Consider the following 19,160-nt stretch of genomic DNA (forward strand, 5'->3'; position numbering starts at 1 on the left):
TCTCAGACTGCAGGGGTTAAAAATGGGCGTGTCAATAACAACATTGCTGATCAGTGTTTCTACTATCGATATGTATTGCCTTTTCATGCAGCGCACAAACACGCAGTCATCTCAGATAATTCAATCCTGCCATACTAATCATCAACAGCAGTGGTGTTCAAAGAACCGGATAAGCGAGATATAATTAGCGAGATCTAAACATCTCAGATGTCTCATTTGATCGTGGATGTATTAATCAATGTACAAAGAACGGACCCCAGAACTCTTCTACTATAAACTCATGCTGTTGTAATAGATGCAGTATGAAGTTTATCAATGTCTTACTGAAATAGACAAAGACAGATGAAAGCAGATGTTGCTCTTTCAGTATTGATGATATCCCGAGCTATGTGATCCCAAGTGGATTTCAGATTTGTCTTTTTTGGTCGACATACTGCATTATCTGAATGTGGATCTGCAGGGGAAGTTAAAGATGGTGCCTGACCTGGTGCAGTGTTTTCACATTTATCAACAAACTCAAAATGCATCTACAAAAGAGTTAACAGATTTTCCATCTTTGTTGAAGTGTACAAGCAGCAGAGGTTGTAAACAAGTGTACTGCACTGTATCCAACACTGCTTGAAAATCTTGAATAGAGTTTTGAGGACAGATTCTCATCAACACATTCACTGCTGAATCATTGTTTAAAAGTCCCTTTAGTGGAAGATAAAGCAGCATCTCAGCTTGAAATGATTGAACTTTCTGAGGATGACAGACTTAAACATGTTCTAAGGGAAGAAACTTTGGGGTTTTGGAAATATCTCAATGTTAAAAGGCAGCACTAAAACTATTGTCTATGTTTGGGTCAACTTACATCTGTGAATCACTTTTTTCAACACCGAAACAAGTGAAATCAAAGCATGGCTCTGTCCTGACTAACACACATGTGAAAGAATTACTACAAACCGAATACAAGCCAGACTTATCAAAGATTGTGGAAAACAAGGAATGTCAGGTCTTCCGATGAGTCAAGTAAAAAGGGAAAGGCTGATACAAACATTCAAATCCATGAAAACTATTGTGTATGTAATTACAAATTCTAATAAGCAATTAATTGTAAAAGTCCTTGTGAGAGACATTTGTTGTGTGGCTCTTTGAAGTAAATGTTCCTTTTTTTGGCTCATCATGCTGAAAAGGTTCGCCACTCCTGGCACTCCTGGCATTGGGTTGTCACGTGTGAAAGGAACAAATGACTCGGAGGACCCGAAGATGCGACAGATGAACTAATCAATTCTCTTTCCAGCACAGAACCAATAAAGGTCACACATGCACACAAAATGAATGAATCACTCTGCAAGACAACTCGTTCCTGAGTCATAATAAAGATTTGTTCAAAATGAAGGAATCGTTCATGGACGACCCATCACTAGACGACAGGCTGTACAGCAGCTTTGAGGAAAATGAAAGCTTAAACTGTCAAAACTTTAAAACGCATGCAAACAATACACTTTCAGCATAAGGATGCAATTATCCCTGATAGCTATGTGTTGTATATGCTGTTTGATGGGGATGTGAAGACACGTTGCGTTGTTAGGACCGGAGACTGTCCTCGTAGAAAATACACACGTCTCTGTAGAAATCCAAATTGTCCACAGATCCGGGGCCTAGGGTGGCCATTCATGCGAGTTTCACCCGACACGTCCCGAACATGTTTTCGTGTGCGTTCTCCGGAAGTTTCATTGGTCGACCACATACGTCATCAAGGTTTAATATTTCGGGTTCAATTTCAGAACAGCAACCGTTACATTTCAAGGTAAGAATGAAACTACAATGATTGTATGTCTTAAAAGAAATAAATCTTTATTTTCTAATGTATTTTAACTGAAATGTGAGAACTTCGATGAAGCATGCGATCGTATCCGGAAAACGCGCCCGAGGTCCTGTTCGGGATGTGTCCGGCGGAGCTGGCACGAATGGCCACCCGTCTAGCAATGGCAGCGTTGGCTTAATTAGAGGACATTTTCAATGGACGAAACCGGAGAGAATGAATTTTTAGGTACCACAATAATTTTCTGGCCCACGATGATGACTGGCTTATTTCAGATTTCCAAGGGCTATACTCTTGGAGCTCTGCGCTGAGTTGAGTCAGAATTTGGAAATAGAGACAGTGAGGAGCCACGAATTACACGTTCCTTTACAGGTGCTTACTACACTTGGTTTCCTGGTAACTGGTTCTTTCTAAAGAGAACTGGCAGACCGCTCAGGAATAAGCCAGTCGTGTTTGAGCAGTGCAATGCCAGCTGTATGGGACGAGACGGGACGCAATTTGGAGGCTGTTATAAGGCCCTGACAAGGTTTGCTGCATCATACTGGCCTGAGGAGTGCTGCACAATGTCGCGCACAAGCATGGCACACCCATTGGTGAGGTGGGGTCACCACCAGATGACCCTGACCCAGGACCAGTATATGTGCAGCACATTCAACAAGCTTTTCAGGACCATCAACATGTAAGTGCAACAAATAGTACTCAAATAGTTCATTTGTTGACCAATTCCTTTAATGAATTGCTTATTTCTGTGCTTATATATGATGTTTGTTAATGGGGTTTGTTTGATAGGCCGACACCTCTATAGTTATGCACACTTGACTAGATCTTCATCGTTTTATAACAACTTGGTTTTTATTTCATGTATTTATCAAATCATCAGAATACAGACAGAAATAACAACACAAACACAATATATACAAAATAGATAAACACAAAGTACAGATGATAAATGATAGAGATGAAGATTAGAAAAAAGAAGAGAAAGTCAAGTCTTAAAATCTGATGGACACTTCACACAACTCTCTGTCGAGCTTTGACATTGATGCTGTTTCTCTTTATTTACACGACTGTCAACCTCCAGGACTTTTAAAATAAAGCATCACCTTCATTTTCTTACTGTTTGTGTGTGAACTCATAAAACTGTCAGTGTGTCATTATATTATACTACATACATATCAATACATTCATCTCTTACATTGACATCAAATATTCAGAGGAAATAGATGAAATGTGTTTTTGTATTGTTGTAGCTCATGTGTATGTGATAAACAGATTGTTGACATGTTTATTATGTTGAAGATTTCATTTCTATCACTGACTGACAGCACTAATAGTTTGTTTTTCTATCTCTTCATCTGACACTGATGATGATCTCATATCTGATTGACTTTCTCTTTTATTTTTATTCAGGGTTTATGCACAGATGTGTGTAAAGATGTAAAGATGTCTGATCTTCAGTATGATCTGCTGGTGAAGAAGAAGACACAATAGTGACATCACTTCCTCTTAACCGTATGAGTTGATTATTCAGTACAGGATCTGATCTGTGACTTTATCTAAATCTGACTATTTAAATTTTGAATTTTGACTATTTATTGAAGTTTATCAATGTCTTACTGAAATAGACAAAGACAGATGAAAGCAGATGTTGCTCTTTCAGTATTGATGAGGTCTTTCCAGATGTGAAAGCTGCTCATTTAGACGCTAATCCTCCTCCATACCAACAGAGATGAAGACTTTTGATGTGAGCACTGATAACAAAGACCTACTACAAATAAAACAAACATAAAACTATGCTAACTATAGTTAAGTCATGCTTGATTTTCTTAAGGACAATTCATCTCATGTGCATTACATCTCATGGTGCTTTCATTCTTCACTCATTCATGTCAGTACAGTCTGAACACCAGCGACATCTCGTGGACTTTGATTGTATTGCATCAAATGAGTCATTCTGGACCAAACCTGAACTCAAAAGTAATATTTAATACATTTATAAACTGATGATTTTACCTTCTGCTGATGTCAAACATTTCTGTTAGTGTTGATGTAAAACTAAGAGTAAACACAAGCTGTCAGAATTTATGTGTGAAACAGGTCGAGTCATTCACTGTCTCTCTTTCATCTTTCTCCGAATCTCTCTCTCTCTCTCTCTGTGACATGAAATAAACATATTCAATAATCTAAACTTTACTGATATTAATTGTGCAGACATCAGTATTACAAAACTGATGTGTATAAACTGAAAAAATCACTGTATGGACAGCTGATATAATTGATAGAAGAAGTACTACAAGTTACTGCATTAACATGAACAAAAATGATCCATTAATCTCATGAAGACTAAAAGACAGTCTACTGTTACACTGTCCACATGTGAAGCTGAGTTTATGACATTAACTGTGACTGTACACGAGTGTTAGAAAACATTGATGGACTGAAATATCAATCTAGACTTTATGAAGACAAAATCAGCAAAAAATCCTGTAAACATGGACATTAAATGTCATTTTGTGAGGTCTGTGATAAAGGAGGACAGAATTAGTCTGAGATACTGTCCAACTGATGATATGATTGAAGATATACTAACAAAACCAGCAACAAACATCATGACATTTAACTCATTTATGTTTGCTGTATGAATTTTCTTCTGTTGAAATTATAAAATAGAAATGTGAGTGTTAAGTTTTTTAAGTATTGTGCTCTCATTTATATTTGATTTGTTTAACTTTTATTTTTGTGAGCCAGCCAATCACATTGCAGAGTGTATGTCATGTGACCTCATTGACTGAATTAATTTTCATTTTCATGATGGTAGTTTGTGAAGTTGTTACAGGATAAACTTTCAACCATTTGGAATGAGAATCTACCAAAATCTTTCTCAAGGGTCCTGTATAATCCACATGTGTGTGACCAGCAGACATCAGATGATCACAGCCAGAACGCTCGTGTCGATGGTGCCGGCCGGTGATCAGACCCACACTCTGTGTCTGAGCTGTGATACGAGACAGAGCTGTGATCAGACCTCATATCTGATCATGTGACAGTCTTTGTGTCTGTAATGTCTCTCCTTACACACTTACGTGCTACAACCTGCAGGTTAAGGACACAGGTGCTCTTTCCTATGATGTTTGACGCAGTGCACTGATACAGGCCGGATGTGCTGGTGCTGATGTTTCTCAGTGTCCCTGCATCTGATCTGAGAACAGCACCATCAGTTATCTTATACATTTCATTCATCTGCACATTCAACACACACTTTAGATTTCATTGGAGAAAATAAAGAAACTGTGAATAATGTTTCTATTGTCTATGACACACTGCAGAATAACTGTAATAACACAAATGTCCTGTAGGTGGCAGTGGAGGCGGAGTTTTCTTTACATCTTTTAATGTTCAATGTCTGATAATTATCCTGATATTTTGTCTTTTTATTTAATGAAATGTTTATGTAAGCACCATTATATTTTATACACAATTAATCTTTTAAACTAAAAGTGTGTGTGTTTTTTAAGACCTCGCTGGGTTTATTAAATCAAACACTTGATAAAGTTCACACTATGATAAATACATGAATGTAAATGAAGTTCACACAAATAATTAATGATTAAGTCTCGTTTGTAAATCTGTTAAATTATTTGTAATCAGATGTTTAATGTTTGTTTACTGTCAGCAGAGAGAGAAACACCTCAAACACTTCCTCATACAATAGTGACGTCACAGATGAAAGTGAAAGTAAATTGTTTCGTGTTTATCTTCCGCCATTTTAAACAGGTAGAGTTGATTTCTTAACATATCGATGATCAAAGTGGTTAATATAACATGTATAAACAGCTTTACAGGTATTTTTGTGTGTGTGGTTGATGTAAAAGTTACTATTTTGAGAAAGTGAATCCAGTCAGATTCTGATGACAGCGAGTGTTCAGGTGTGTTCAGGTGAGATGAGACGCTTTTCACTTCCTCATTTATTAAAGGATTCACTCTTTTAAATTCAATCATTTCTTATCTTAAAATTACTGTCAACAAGTTGATCTATCAATATTTACAGTCGTGGAAAACATTAAGAGACTCAAACATTATTTTCAGTTTTCTGAATTTAATGTTTATAGGTTTGTGTTTAAGTTAAATCATCATTATGCTATGTTTCAATAATGTTAAGAATTTATTTGCAGAAAATATCAACAAAATGGTCAAAATAACAAAGAGATGAAATGTTTTTAAATAAAAGAAATCAAGATGACATTTATTTTTAAACAACACAATATTAATGTTTTCACGTGTATTTCAGGAAGAGTTTAAAGATGAATATTTGATGAATAACTCAGATTTGTAATGACATCTTTCATGTTTCTTGCTAAGCTCAGTCTTTTACATTGTTGTTCAGGTGAGATGAGACATTCTTTATTTCCTCATTCATAGTGTCTTTTTTCGCGGTGGTGACGTATATACGAGTGAAACCGGTTTCTGAAATGAATTAAGGGCTGCATTCAACACTGAAAAAGCGTTGCACAACGTTTATTAAACAGAAACAGTGATGCGTTGAACACCCTGTTGTGATGACGCAAGAGTTGCAACTACTGTACATCTGCGTTCACACGGTACAGGGCTTGACATTAATTTTTTGAGCAACTTGTCCTTTGGACAAGTAAATTTGTGTTTCACTTGTCCATGCACAAAAGTCACTTGTCCGGGTAAAGATTTATAATATAATGTATTTTTTGTGTTTTGTTAATCAGTGGCGGAGCAAGGGATTTCTCATAGGGGTGGCCAGGCAGGGGCCAGCAGTTACTCTGGGGTAGCACATAAAATCTCTATCATCCAACCTTAAGTATAATAGGTGTGTTAATAAGAATAATGTATAACATACAATTGCTACAATACTTTCATTTTAATTAAAATGAATTGAAATTAACATACAATTTATAGTCATAATTCATCCTCATGTTTTTTAAACTATTTAATCAAATAATCATAATCAAATAATTTAATCAAATCATTTGGCTGCTTCTTGCTACTCTTTCTGGAGAATGATGCTATATCTGCTGCCTTTCTCTTCATTTTTCCCACATTTCAATGATTGTAGAAAAGTGTCACCTTTAATAAATTGACTAATCCGGTCACCCCTGTTATTAAGTGCGAAATGGACTGTTCCAAAACTTTCCGCTAGAGTCTCCGCAGTGTCGGAGAATAGAGCAGGTGAATGATAACGGGAAAGGAGATCGGCTGAATAGTGTAAATAGTTATAGTTTAAATAAGCAGGATTGATTCAAATTAAAGGAGGTTTTGTGGACTGTGCGTCTGCGTGCATTATACTAAACACACATCTATGCACATTTAATAAAGTCAACGATTTGAATACTTTGAGTGAGACATACTTGTTCTAACCGGACAAACTGTAGCCTTCAACCAAACCCGGACTAGCAATTAAAGCAAAATAATAGAAGATTTTTCAATGATTGTCTGACATTAAAACACTGAACATTACCATGTTTTAAAAAACAGAATATTAGAATAAATGTATCTAGATTATCTGTTATATATAAAATCAATCTTAAACCTAGCATTTACGCTGTAATGTTCGTGTCGGATTTTTAATGTACAGTGACGAACTCTGTCAGATTCAAATCAGCTGTCGCGCAGCGCGCACACACACATAGACGCGCTGAAAGAGAGATTCTCGTTATAAAACAGATTCTTAAACAAGGTTTTAAGCCTATTATGTGTTTTACCGAACGTTAGAAGAGAAAAAATACGGACTTAAATCGGCTTTTTTGACACACAGTGAAGTCCTTTATATTCACGCCGGAGCCTGAAGAAACATCACTCTCCGCGACTCCCGCCCCTCCGTGTTCGGCGATCAGGTTTAATGCGCGCACAGCTTGTTTAGTAACAATAACAGTACATGTAAACGTGTGTGTCGGCGTGCCGCGCTCTCTGTTCAATATTCCGTTATGTGTTTGCGCTGCGCGTTCTGCTCTGTCGTTAACGGCACATAACGTGAAGTAACATTGATTGAAATTTTACTTGTCCAGTCGGACAACTAATTTTCTCTTACTTGTCCTACAAAAAATTCACTTGTCCCGGACAAGCGGACAAGCCTTAATGTCGAGCCCTGCGGTACCATAATACGGTTGTCAAACTCGTATGTGACGGTTCCGTTCACACACAGTTGGTTATTTACCGGTTTGACAACCGCATTCTATAACCGACCTCACACCCGTAACTTTTCGGGTTTCACAACCGTATTTACAGAGAAGCTGTGCCGTGTGAACGGAATCGAACTGGACAACCAGTTGTCTGTAACGTGATTCGTTGCTCTCTGTGTTAAGATAACATTACAGTGATTGAAAATGACTGCAAACTACGAAGCAGAATTGCTCCATAAGGTTAATGTGATAATATATTAACTTCATAGACGCCACAGAACATATTACATAACGCATAGAATCGCGTGCAGCCCAGTAAGTGGGATATATAGAGTTTAAACATCAAAAGTGGACGATTAATATAATGTTAAGTGTATAATAAAAGGGATATAAAAATTAGCTGCTTATTTACTCACCTTTTATCTTCAGTGAAGCAATAAAGAAGATATTTAGCAAAAAAACCCATCTGTGATTCATATAATGTAAGGCAGAAGATCCGTCCCTTTGAGAGCTCAAAAAGCAGATATATCCAATACAAAAGTAATCTCCATGACTCCTGGTGACATTTTGGCTGCTTGTGAAGTAAATCGGTAATTTTTTGCAGGATGTTGAACGTTATTTACAACATTATTAGCGTCCATACAGAACCTTGACCATATATAAAGTGGGCTCTTTACTCTCCCGTTCTCTAGGTGGCGCGAAGAGGCTGGTTTTACCTGCTATGGGCAAACCATACTCTCTGCGCCACATGCAAGCTGTGTCCCAATTCAAGGGCTGCAATTCAAAGGCTGCGACCTTCTAAGGACGTATTTTAAGAACGATTGCGTCACAGCAGCGTGACTTAAGGCCAGTAAGGCTGTCCCAATTCAAAGGATGCTTAGAATGAAGCCTCAAAATGCGTCCTCATTTCTCCACGCTGTTAAGGATAGAACGAATGGATCCTTAACAGCCGAGGATATCCCAAGAGTCATTGCGCGTCTGCAACGGCTGCATATAATGGGTGGATATTCTAAAATAAACAATTAAAACCTTTATTAAATAAAAGTGTATTTATCAGAAAAATTTTTTCTTGTCACTGTTTTAGTATTATAAGTTATGTTTTGTGTTAATAATATTCTTTTTATGTTGCGTATATTTATAAGGTTGATTAATTTGGTAAACTGTTGAATAGTTTAATATACATCAACGTGTCATATTTCTAAAATAAATTAATGATTTTTCTGATGTCATATTTATTTTAATAAGTCAGAAACGTGCAGGTGGGCGCGTGCAGCAGGTGACGCTAATTATGGGTCCTGCGAAGGTTAGACCGTCTCATTTCAGTTCTCTTCGCGAACTTCTGAGGCTTCCACCTTGAAAGACCGAGTGCTCACCTTTTAAGGTCGAATGCTCATAAGGTTGCAGCCCTTGAATTGGGACACAGCTTATGAGAGCACATGCATTTTTAAAAAAGAATGAAGCTGACAAATAAGTCATTTGTAAAAAAAAAAATATTCCAAAACAAATTACAGTGTTTCAATTTATTTCATTGCGACTTATTTATTAATTTACGTTTGTTTGATTCTTATGTAGTTGTGTTTCTTCAACACTCAGGATTCATTCATGTGAATTATAATGTCTGTTTATTCACTTTGATTTTAAGTTTGTGTCTGAATATTATTTTCATTCAGTATCAGTTGTGGAGATCAGATTGATCAGATTTACTTCTGCAGCTACATCATGGATCAAACAAAAACATCAACAGATGGAGATTTTTCTCCAGGGTACAGATACTTACAAAACTTTATTAAACATTTATATAGAAGGATAGACATTTTTAGAAAAAAAATAGAAAAGAGAAAACAAGTATTTTTTTAATCTCATCCCTGTGTTATAGTTCAGGTGATCAGAAGAGATCAGATCCAGAGTTCAGCTGTGTGTCTATGAAGAGTGACCAGTCTATGGATCAGCCATTAACATTGAAGACTGATAATACATGCCCTGCTCTCAGGTACATTTATGTAAAAATATAATCATGGTATAAATTTTTTATATAATGATGTATAAAATCGTTATAATATATACAAACAATAAAAACAATGTAATTAGAATTGTTCACATTAAAGAGTAGCGGTACATGCACTGATCTCAGGTATATAAAGCAATCTTTAAAACAAATGCTAATTATAGTTTTAACATTTTATATTTCAATTTATTTTACTTAAGATATGTAAATACACTGTTTTTGTTATTTTTAAATGTGTTTCTCATACTGAAACACATATCTAGTATAGTACCGGAACGCTCATTTGCACATCTGTTTAAAAATCAGAGGTTTCATTTAATCCTTTGGCTGCGCTGCCGCTTTTCAGAGCGCCCTTCACAATGTACGCTTCTTAATTCGTCTCACCTAGAACAGAGACTACATTACCCATACACCCTTGCATATACAAGTTAAAAGCGCATGTGTCGCTTTTGCTGCTGTCAGTTGGTGTCAGAGGACTCGCTGCCTGACATCCCACCAAGCCAGAATGATAGCTGCAGGTCAGATGCAAGCTTTTTCCAATACCCTTTTGTAGGTACGTGACAATCTCTGCTGTCGCGGCTGTCAGTTTGGTTCCCCTCGACACAACTTCAGATTTCCTCAGGTGATGTGCAGAGTAAAAACATTCTTGATTTCAATGAATTTGAACGACGTGCACAGTAGTTTACCACCTGCAAAATGGAAAACAATGGGACAAAATAAAGTGATGACTTTCTAGTTTCAAATGGCCAGTATTTTGTTATTCTTGAACCCATAGGCATGGTATTGGTGTCATTTTAAAGTTTTTTTCAAGCTCTTTCTATCTGAACAACAAGTTTTAGCATTAACCATGCTGAAAATTTTACTCACATATTTACCTTTTGCACATTTTATTTATGTTCAATAGCTCTTTCTACAGTAGCTCTTTGTAATGGTATTGTTTCACAATCCTTTTGCACATTTTATTTATGTTCAGTTGCTATTTCTAGTTCAAGCAAATCCAAAAACTTATAAAATTATTTATTATTTTTTACAAGATCGTCTGTTGACTGCTGAATATAAAACCCCTTTAATATAGGAGGAGTCGAATCAGCAAAAAAAAAAAAAAAATAGAGTACCGGCACCTCTTTTGGGCCACTTAAAGCACTGATTAGTAGCCTATTGTAGTGTCTCGGGAGATACCTATAAAAAATCAACCTGGCGCCCAAGATGGCTGCCTCATGTGTTTGGGTAGCAAGATGTGCTCCCTGCAATCTGATAAGAATCTTTTTTTAGGATAACCATCCGTTTGAGCTTCTGAAACTTAGTTTTCCTACGTACTTAACTGGAATAGTTTGAAACATCCTTTAAAAAAATGGAAGAAAAGAAACCCATATTTAAGTATTCCATGGATTTCCTGAAAGGCCTTAAGCAATCAGCTCCCCCACCAAGCCCTCAACTAAGAAAGCTCTTATATAACGAAGGACTTGCACAGACACCAGTCAGGAAAAGAGGATGCAGAGGGGGTAAGAAGACTTTGCACAAAATTAAGACCATTGTTGGTAGAAGATTTGATTACAAAACATCACGCTTGATTGGATTGAGAAAAAGAGATGCACTCAAATCCAGTTTGATAAAAGTCAGAGTAGAGCATAAAAAGTCAACTAATTATGCTATGCTTCCAACTCTTTTAATGACGAACCCTAGATCTCTTGTAAATAAGATTGATGAGTTTCAAGCTATTTTGATGGAAAATGACGTTCACATAGCTGCAATTTCTGAGACCTGGTTCACCCCCCACATGCCTGAGGATTTATTGGGTATTGATGGATACACTTTATATTCTAAATGTAGAACCGCACGTCGAGGAGGAGGAGTTGCATTGTACATCAAAGAAAGTGTCCCATCTTACCCTTTAACCTGTATTAGTGTTCCCGACCACCTTGAATGTCTGTGGGTAAAGGTGAGACCATCGAGGCTCCCACGACACATATCTGCTATTGCTGTGTGCGTAGTGTATTCACCACCTCAATCACCATATCAAGAAGAACTCATTGACCATTTAATAACATCATCTGACCTGCTTTGTAAAAAGTACCCTGATATTGGTCTCATTATACTTGGAGATTTTAATCATCTCAGATTCCAGGACATCTGTTTGGATAATACATTTTGCCAGGTTGTCCAGAATAACACTAGAGGTGATGCAATACTTGATATGATTATCACTAATATGAAATCAGTGTACAAGAAACCGGAAATCATCCCCCCTGTCAGCTAATCAGATCATAATTGTGTTTTGTGGAGTCCTAAGGTACATGTAAGACCACCTCAGTGCATTGAGCAGGTAATACGACCTACGCATGGGTCTAGTTTGAATGAGTTTGGTTGATGGATTACTACTCAATCATGGCAGCAGGTAAATGAAGCTACAGGTACCAATGAAAAGGCTAATGCTTTTTATAGTACCATCATGCCTGAAATTGACCGTCATTTTCCTACGAAGACAGTAAAAATGTATCCCTCGGATAAACCATGGATTACTCCAAAAATTAAGCATTTAATCTGCCTGAGACAAAAAGCTTTCAAGACTGGGAAATCAAGCGCTTTATCAAAATTCTACAGGAACAAAGTCCAAAAGGAAATAAGTGCTGCAAAAAACTCTACTATAAATCAAGGGTAGAAGGTACAATCAAAGGGAGTCCGAGGGCTTGGCACAGGAAAATCAAATCAATGTGCGGATCTGTGAAAAAGGTGGATTGAATTCAAGTCCCGGGAATTAACCCCCAAGATTTTGTAACAACTCCTAATGTGATTAACACAAAGTTGGTCAAGGTGTCTCAATCTCTCCCGCCTCTTAAGTATGCAGACCAACCTTCTTATCTTCCATCTCCACCCTTGCCCACCATTCCAGAATGGGAAGTGTACAGAAAATTATCTTCCCTTAACTGTCACAAATCCCCTGGCACTGACATGATTCCCCCAAGAATATTGAAGGAGTTTGCATGCGAAATCAGCAATCCTATTTGTGACATTATTAACAGCTCCCTTGTAGAAGGTGTGGTTCCCACACAATGGAAAGAGGCCATTGTTGTTCCCATACCAAAATCTTCTCCTCCGAATATTGAGGAACTAAGACCAATCTCATTAACATATCAACTGTCAAAAATTTGTGAAAAATTTATTGAGCAATGGATCGTGAATGATATCACACCAAACCTAGATCCTATGCAGTTTGGTAGTCGACATAACCATTCCACAACACACACTTTGGTTAGCCTGATGGATTTTGTGTATAAGGCTTGTGAAGAACCAGGTTCAGTGTGCACATTAGTTACAGCTGATTTTGCCAAAGCTTTCGATGCTGTAGGGCGTACAGTAGCAGTGAAGTGCCTCCTGGATCTTGGAGCGAGACCTAGTCTAATTCCATGGATCAGTAATTTTATGTCTAATCGCTGTCAAAGAGTGCGTTACCATGGATATTTATCTGATTGGGAGTATCCTTCATTTGGAGTTGCCCAAGGAACCATATTGGGACCCATAATCTTCTTAGCACTGATTAACAATGCTCTTCAAGATCAAATTAACCACTGGAAATATGTGGATGACATGACTATGGCCCAAAGGTGGACAGTTCATCAGCCCTGTACTCTCCAGCATACATTAAATGACCTTGGCATCTGGGTTGAGGACCATAAAATGAAACTCAACTCAAAAAAATGTAATGTCTTACATGTCTCCCGTATGAAACATTTGCCAACTTGGCCACCACTTTCTATAGATCAGAATATTCTAAACATCTGTGACTCTGTTAAGATCTTAGGAGTAACCATTCAGAATGACTTAAAATGGGACGGTCAAGTGGACCACATGTTGTCCTCAGCTAATAGAAAGCTTTTTGCTTTTCGCCGGCTAAAGAAATTTGGAGTTCATAATGAAGAACTGGTTACCATCTATACTGGGTATGTACGTCTAGTGTTAGAGTATGCAGTCCCAGTTTGGCATAATTCCTTGACCACTGATCAAATCAAAAGGTTAGAAAGAGTGCAAAAACGAGTTTGTAAAATCATACTGGGACGAAGGTACGAAGGATATTCTGATGCCCTCTCCTTTCTTGGATTGTGTACACTAGCAGAGAGACGAGACCAATTGTGCCTTGATTTTGCTAGGAAGCTATATAAGTCTAGCTTTAGAGATTGGCTACCACCACTCAGGGAGCAGCTGACTGGACGCCAGATGAGGAACTCTTCTAAACTGACAACCCCCAGATGCCGAACGGAACAATTCAGGAGATCACCTATTCCATATATGTGTAGACTTTTAAATGATTATGGATTTTAAATCGACTTTGTATACCTTTATTAAGGATTTTATTCTTCCTTTTCTTTTAATCTTGTATTTTAACTTGAGTAAATATGCTTTGACATTTCATTGTAACAGCAAAATAATTCGGTGTTCCCTTATGACAAACGTCTTTGGGTACCTGTAACGATGCTGATAAAGTCAATAAACAATAAACAAACAAACGAAGAAGCACAGAAACAGCAACTTGTTGTGTATAATTTGAGAAGACCAGCAATGATGGAAGTAAATAAACAGCGACCTTTGATGCAGTTTGAGTTAAATCACTCCTCAACTTGGCTCATCTTTGTTTTCACCGTCACAAATGGAAATACCTATAACGCAGTTTTTTACCTGCCGGGAGGGGTTCTGGTGGACCAATCACAGTGCTTGCGGTCCGCGTAGATTTGACGTGCTGTTAAAATTTTTGCAAGGTGCACGTCAGGCTACGCAGAGCTACGCACAGGCTATGGATAGCCTACGCCGTAGAACTTACGCACGACTATAAATCGCCCTATACTACACTAAAGCGGCAGATTAAAATATAAACCCAGAATTCAGCGAATGTCAAGAACAAGAAAACGGGAACAACACAGACCATGTTTAAATTTCGATGTTTCTGGCCAGAAATACCAACTTGTTCACTTTGTCTAGTTTTAATAAGCTGTGGTTTGAAATGCTGGCTGCTCCCCGCAGTGCTGAAGACCCGCTCTGATGGAGTACTGGTGGCACATATGCACAGATATTTACGTGCAACCTATTGGAAAGCACGGAGGAGTCATTTAGTTAGTACAATAACGAATTATACATTTTAAATAGAAGAAAAAAATATTTATGTAAAGAGATATTTTAAAAAAGTGCACAACTCTTCTTAAGTGAAATAAAGCTACTTTTTGCCCTTATGTGCATCCTATAGGGAAGAGTCATTGGTTGGCTTAGTAAAACAACGAAATTATAGCTTTTAAGTACAAAAAAGTATTTATGTAAAAATATATATTAAAATAAAAAGTGCACAACTCTTCTTAAGTGGAAGTAATGAAGTAAAATAACGAATAATAATTATATAATAACAAATAATAACGAAAAATTTAAATACCCCTCTGCCTAACAATATCATCTTCCATCGCAGTGGTTTACGTAACCATCATCAACTGCCAATTTAGGGGACATCGCCCAACCCTAGTTGCAGGTTAACCACCACTGTCGATTACTGGGTACACAAATCACTCAAGATATGCAGGGTTTCCCGCAGAAAATGTGTTAATTAAGGTGGTAGAGTTGGGCTTGTGGTTGGGGCGGAGGGCGTGGCAATCAAAGAGGCGGGGCGTATGCGTCGTGATGAAAATTAAAATATTTTAATTTAAAACACTCAAATAAAACTTAATTTTGAAGAAACTATGGCAGAAAATGAACACATACTAGATTATTAATGAATTAACCTCTCGACGCGCACTAGCTCGGGGGCAGAAAGACATCAGTTTTTTTTAACGCTGCTAACAATATCTATATAGCCTCCTGTCTACAAACATTAATAATATTAACATTACTATACATCATTTAAAAGGTCTACGGGTTTAGCACCAGTGTATGGTCTCTGTTTTGAGATAAAGATGCTCTAGCATCATAAAGTAGACAGTATACAGTATACAGAAGTCCAGATGACAACATGCAAAATATAAACAGGACTCCTTACCTTTGTGTTAATATAACGATCGGGAATCGAATCCAGTCTGTTTCAGATGTGTGAATAACCCATAAAAACTCTCCAACAAAGTACATCCAATGACCATTTTTGTCCACAAATGTGTATAATTCGTGAAATATAGATATATTGTCCATTGTTTACATCAGATTTCGCATGCACGTCTTTTAATAGAATATAATATACAATCTGAGGACTGTTTACATTGTTACACTTGTATATATGAGATTACACTCGCGTTCAAACCCACGTTCAAACTTTATTTTTAAAAGTAGGCGGGAGTATAATACATAATATCCAAACAGCGCTGTCAAATATCGTGACGTCATCTGACTCGCTCGTTCCTCCAATGACCAGAGATGTATAAAGTACTAGGGACCCAGACTTAAGTAAAAGTACAAGTGCTCTATCAAAAAAGTGACTTGAGTAGAAGTTGAAGTGCTCTTTAAGCACAGCACTTAAGTGGAAGTACTAAAGTATTAAACATGTTTTGTACTTAAGTATTGCAAGTAGTTTATTTTATACTACTCAAGTACTGAAAGTAAAAGTACAAGTATTGTGTAATGTAGTTATTAAAGAAAACAGACAATAGTTTGAATATAATATTGTTTATATTATTTCAAATGTTTAAGCTAAAGGACACTCACAATTCCTTTGGCTGTAGCAGGAGTACAAGGACAGGAATGTTCAGATTAATTTAACTGATATGGCGATAGAGAATTCAGAATTAATGAAATATTAGTGGATATAATGGTAATAGGTAAAGGTAAAAGGTGTTTCGTTGAATTTAGGTTTCCTTCTTTCGCGCACACTCGCCCTTTCTTGTGCATTCTCTCTCTCTCTCTCTCTCGGTCTTTCTCGCGCACTTTGGTTCTCTCTTCGCTTCACATTGTCATATTTGTGAGTGAGAGGGAGGGAGGGGTCCGCCCTTCACTTTCTCCGATTGGTTTAGACAACAATCTGTGTATGTTTCTAATGTGTATTACCGCTCCGGCAGTGATAATGTGGGTTTGGAATGATTCGTAACATTTGAGTGTAACGAGTAACTATGCAGCACATAAAAAATGTATTGGAGTAAAAGTATTAAACTCATTGAAAATAAGTACTGAAGTAAAAGTGGAAGTAGGAGAAAAAAATAATACTTCAGTAGAGTACAGATACTGTCTTTTAGTACTTAAGTACAGTAGTGAAGTAGTTCTACTTCGTTACTAGACATCTCTGCCAATGACTTCATGTAAAATATTGATAGACAGAACGTGTAGCCAATTAGATAACGAATCCAACGATCTTTGTGTGACGTTTCATTTCCTGGTGTGGAAAGTGCGTTTTATATGCTTACATAAGAATAAATAATAATATGAACGAACGTGTATGCATGTAAACAAAATACTTGGCTGACTGGCACTTAAAAAAGGCACTAGTCTTACAAAAACTGTTAAGTAGAACTTCATTTTTGGGCCTATTGACCTCAAACGTGAAGCATAACTTCTTCAGACCTGTGGCTTTGGCATCATTGCATTTCTAGGTTTCACACACATATTTATCATTAGTATTAAAAAAGATGTTATGCCTCTCTAACTTTTTTAATTTTTATCTTAAAATAATTTTGAAACCTGTAAATTGAAGCTCAAAGTGTCTTCTTTCTAATGATACCACAGATATGCTTATATTCTAAATGGTTTAGTGAAAAGTATGTCTTTTCATGGTTTGGGCCAGAGTGGGGGTGCTTTTCAAGAGGTGAAATGTTTTTACCTCTAAGGGGAATAGCTGCGTGATGAAGTGAAACTAAAGGGTTAATAAACACAAACTGAAGCAGATGTTGTAGAACGTCTGGCGAACGATGATAGATTGTAAAAACTGATTATTTCCCACTATTAATTAAATTATCTTAAAGGAGTGTAACTACTGTAACATGTAAATAATGCACATAAATAAAGTGAGCAAGAGTTCTCAACAATTATATCTAATCAACAGGCACGTGAAACCTAGCTAGCAGGTTGCTCAAACAACAAAACTAATACAATAACAGGCTTAAATAACCCCAAAACATAAGTCCACTTCCAGTTCTCACGGACATACATTTTATCAACTGGCTATCCTCCAGACATGACGGACCACGTCTTATCTCATTTCGGAAGTGAGTGCGTTTGGACGTTGGTCGAGTACCCCGCGACCAAATGTATCGTGCCTCACTCAGCTTCCAGGATTTGAGGCATTTGTGCTGAAGATAGCATACACCCATTCTATCTATCTATCTGGCTATCTAGTCTAGCTATATCTATGTATTTATCCATAATCTGCACCTTCTGAATACAGTACTGTACTCGTCTTTCTAGTCACTCTCAATGCTCTCAATGCGGGTTTGGTAAATTCTCTCCCCAACGTGACGTAATGCAGTGCGTTGTGGGGGAAAGGAGAATCATTGCAAACCACTGTACTTTTTCGTATTATTCCGTTTTGTGATACCAACAACATAAAATGGGTAACAGTTTAACCTCTCGACACGCCCTAGCTTGGGGACGGAAAGACCTCAGTTTTTTTTAATGCTGCTAACAATATATATATATATATATATATATATATATATATATATATATATATATATATATATATATATATATATATATATATATATATATATATATATATATATATATATATATATATATATATATATATATATAGCCTACTGTGTACAAACAACAATAATAATAACACTACTATACATCGTTTAAAAGGTCTAAGAGTTTAGCATCAGTGTATGGTGTCCGTTTTGAGATACAATTGCTCTAGCATCATAAATATAGTATTTTGTTAAAGAAGTCCAGATGACAACATGCATAATATAAACTGACTCCTTACCTTTGTGCTGGTATAAGGAACGCGATGATGCTAGAGCAATTGATAGACAGAACTTGTAGCCAATTAAATAACGAATTCAATGATCTTTGTGTGAAGCTTTATTTCCTGGTGTGGATACGGCATTTTATACGCTTATATAAGGATAAACAATAAAAAGAACGAACGTGTATGCATGTAAACAAAAGACTTTTATTTTGTGGCTGACTGGCACTTAGAAAAGGCACTAGTCTTACAAAAACTCTTACAAGAACCTCATTTTTGTCTATTAACTTCAAACGTGAAATATAACTTCTTTAGACTTGTGGCTTTGGCATCATTGCA

General features: G+C 36.9%; 1 protein-coding gene across 1 annotated transcript in view; it reads left to right on the forward strand.

Annotated features, from left to right (window-relative positions):
* Positions 1-9,672: 9,672 nt before the first annotated feature.
* Positions 9,673-19,160, forward strand: part of LOC141361723 (protein NLRC3-like) — an 843,841-nt gene continuing 834,353 nt past the window's right edge. Inside the window, exons 1-2 of the mRNA XM_073863417.1 lie at positions 9,673-9,716; positions 9,830-9,943. Coding sequence (XP_073719518.1) covers positions 9,673-9,716; positions 9,830-9,943 — 158 coding nt within the window. The remainder of the gene's footprint in view (positions 9,717-9,829; positions 9,944-19,160) is intronic.

This window comes from Misgurnus anguillicaudatus, chromosome 24 (assembly GCF_027580225.2).
Source record: "Misgurnus anguillicaudatus chromosome 24, ASM2758022v2, whole genome shotgun sequence".
NCBI classification, from domain to species: Eukaryota; Metazoa; Chordata; class Actinopteri; order Cypriniformes; family Cobitidae; genus Misgurnus; species Misgurnus anguillicaudatus.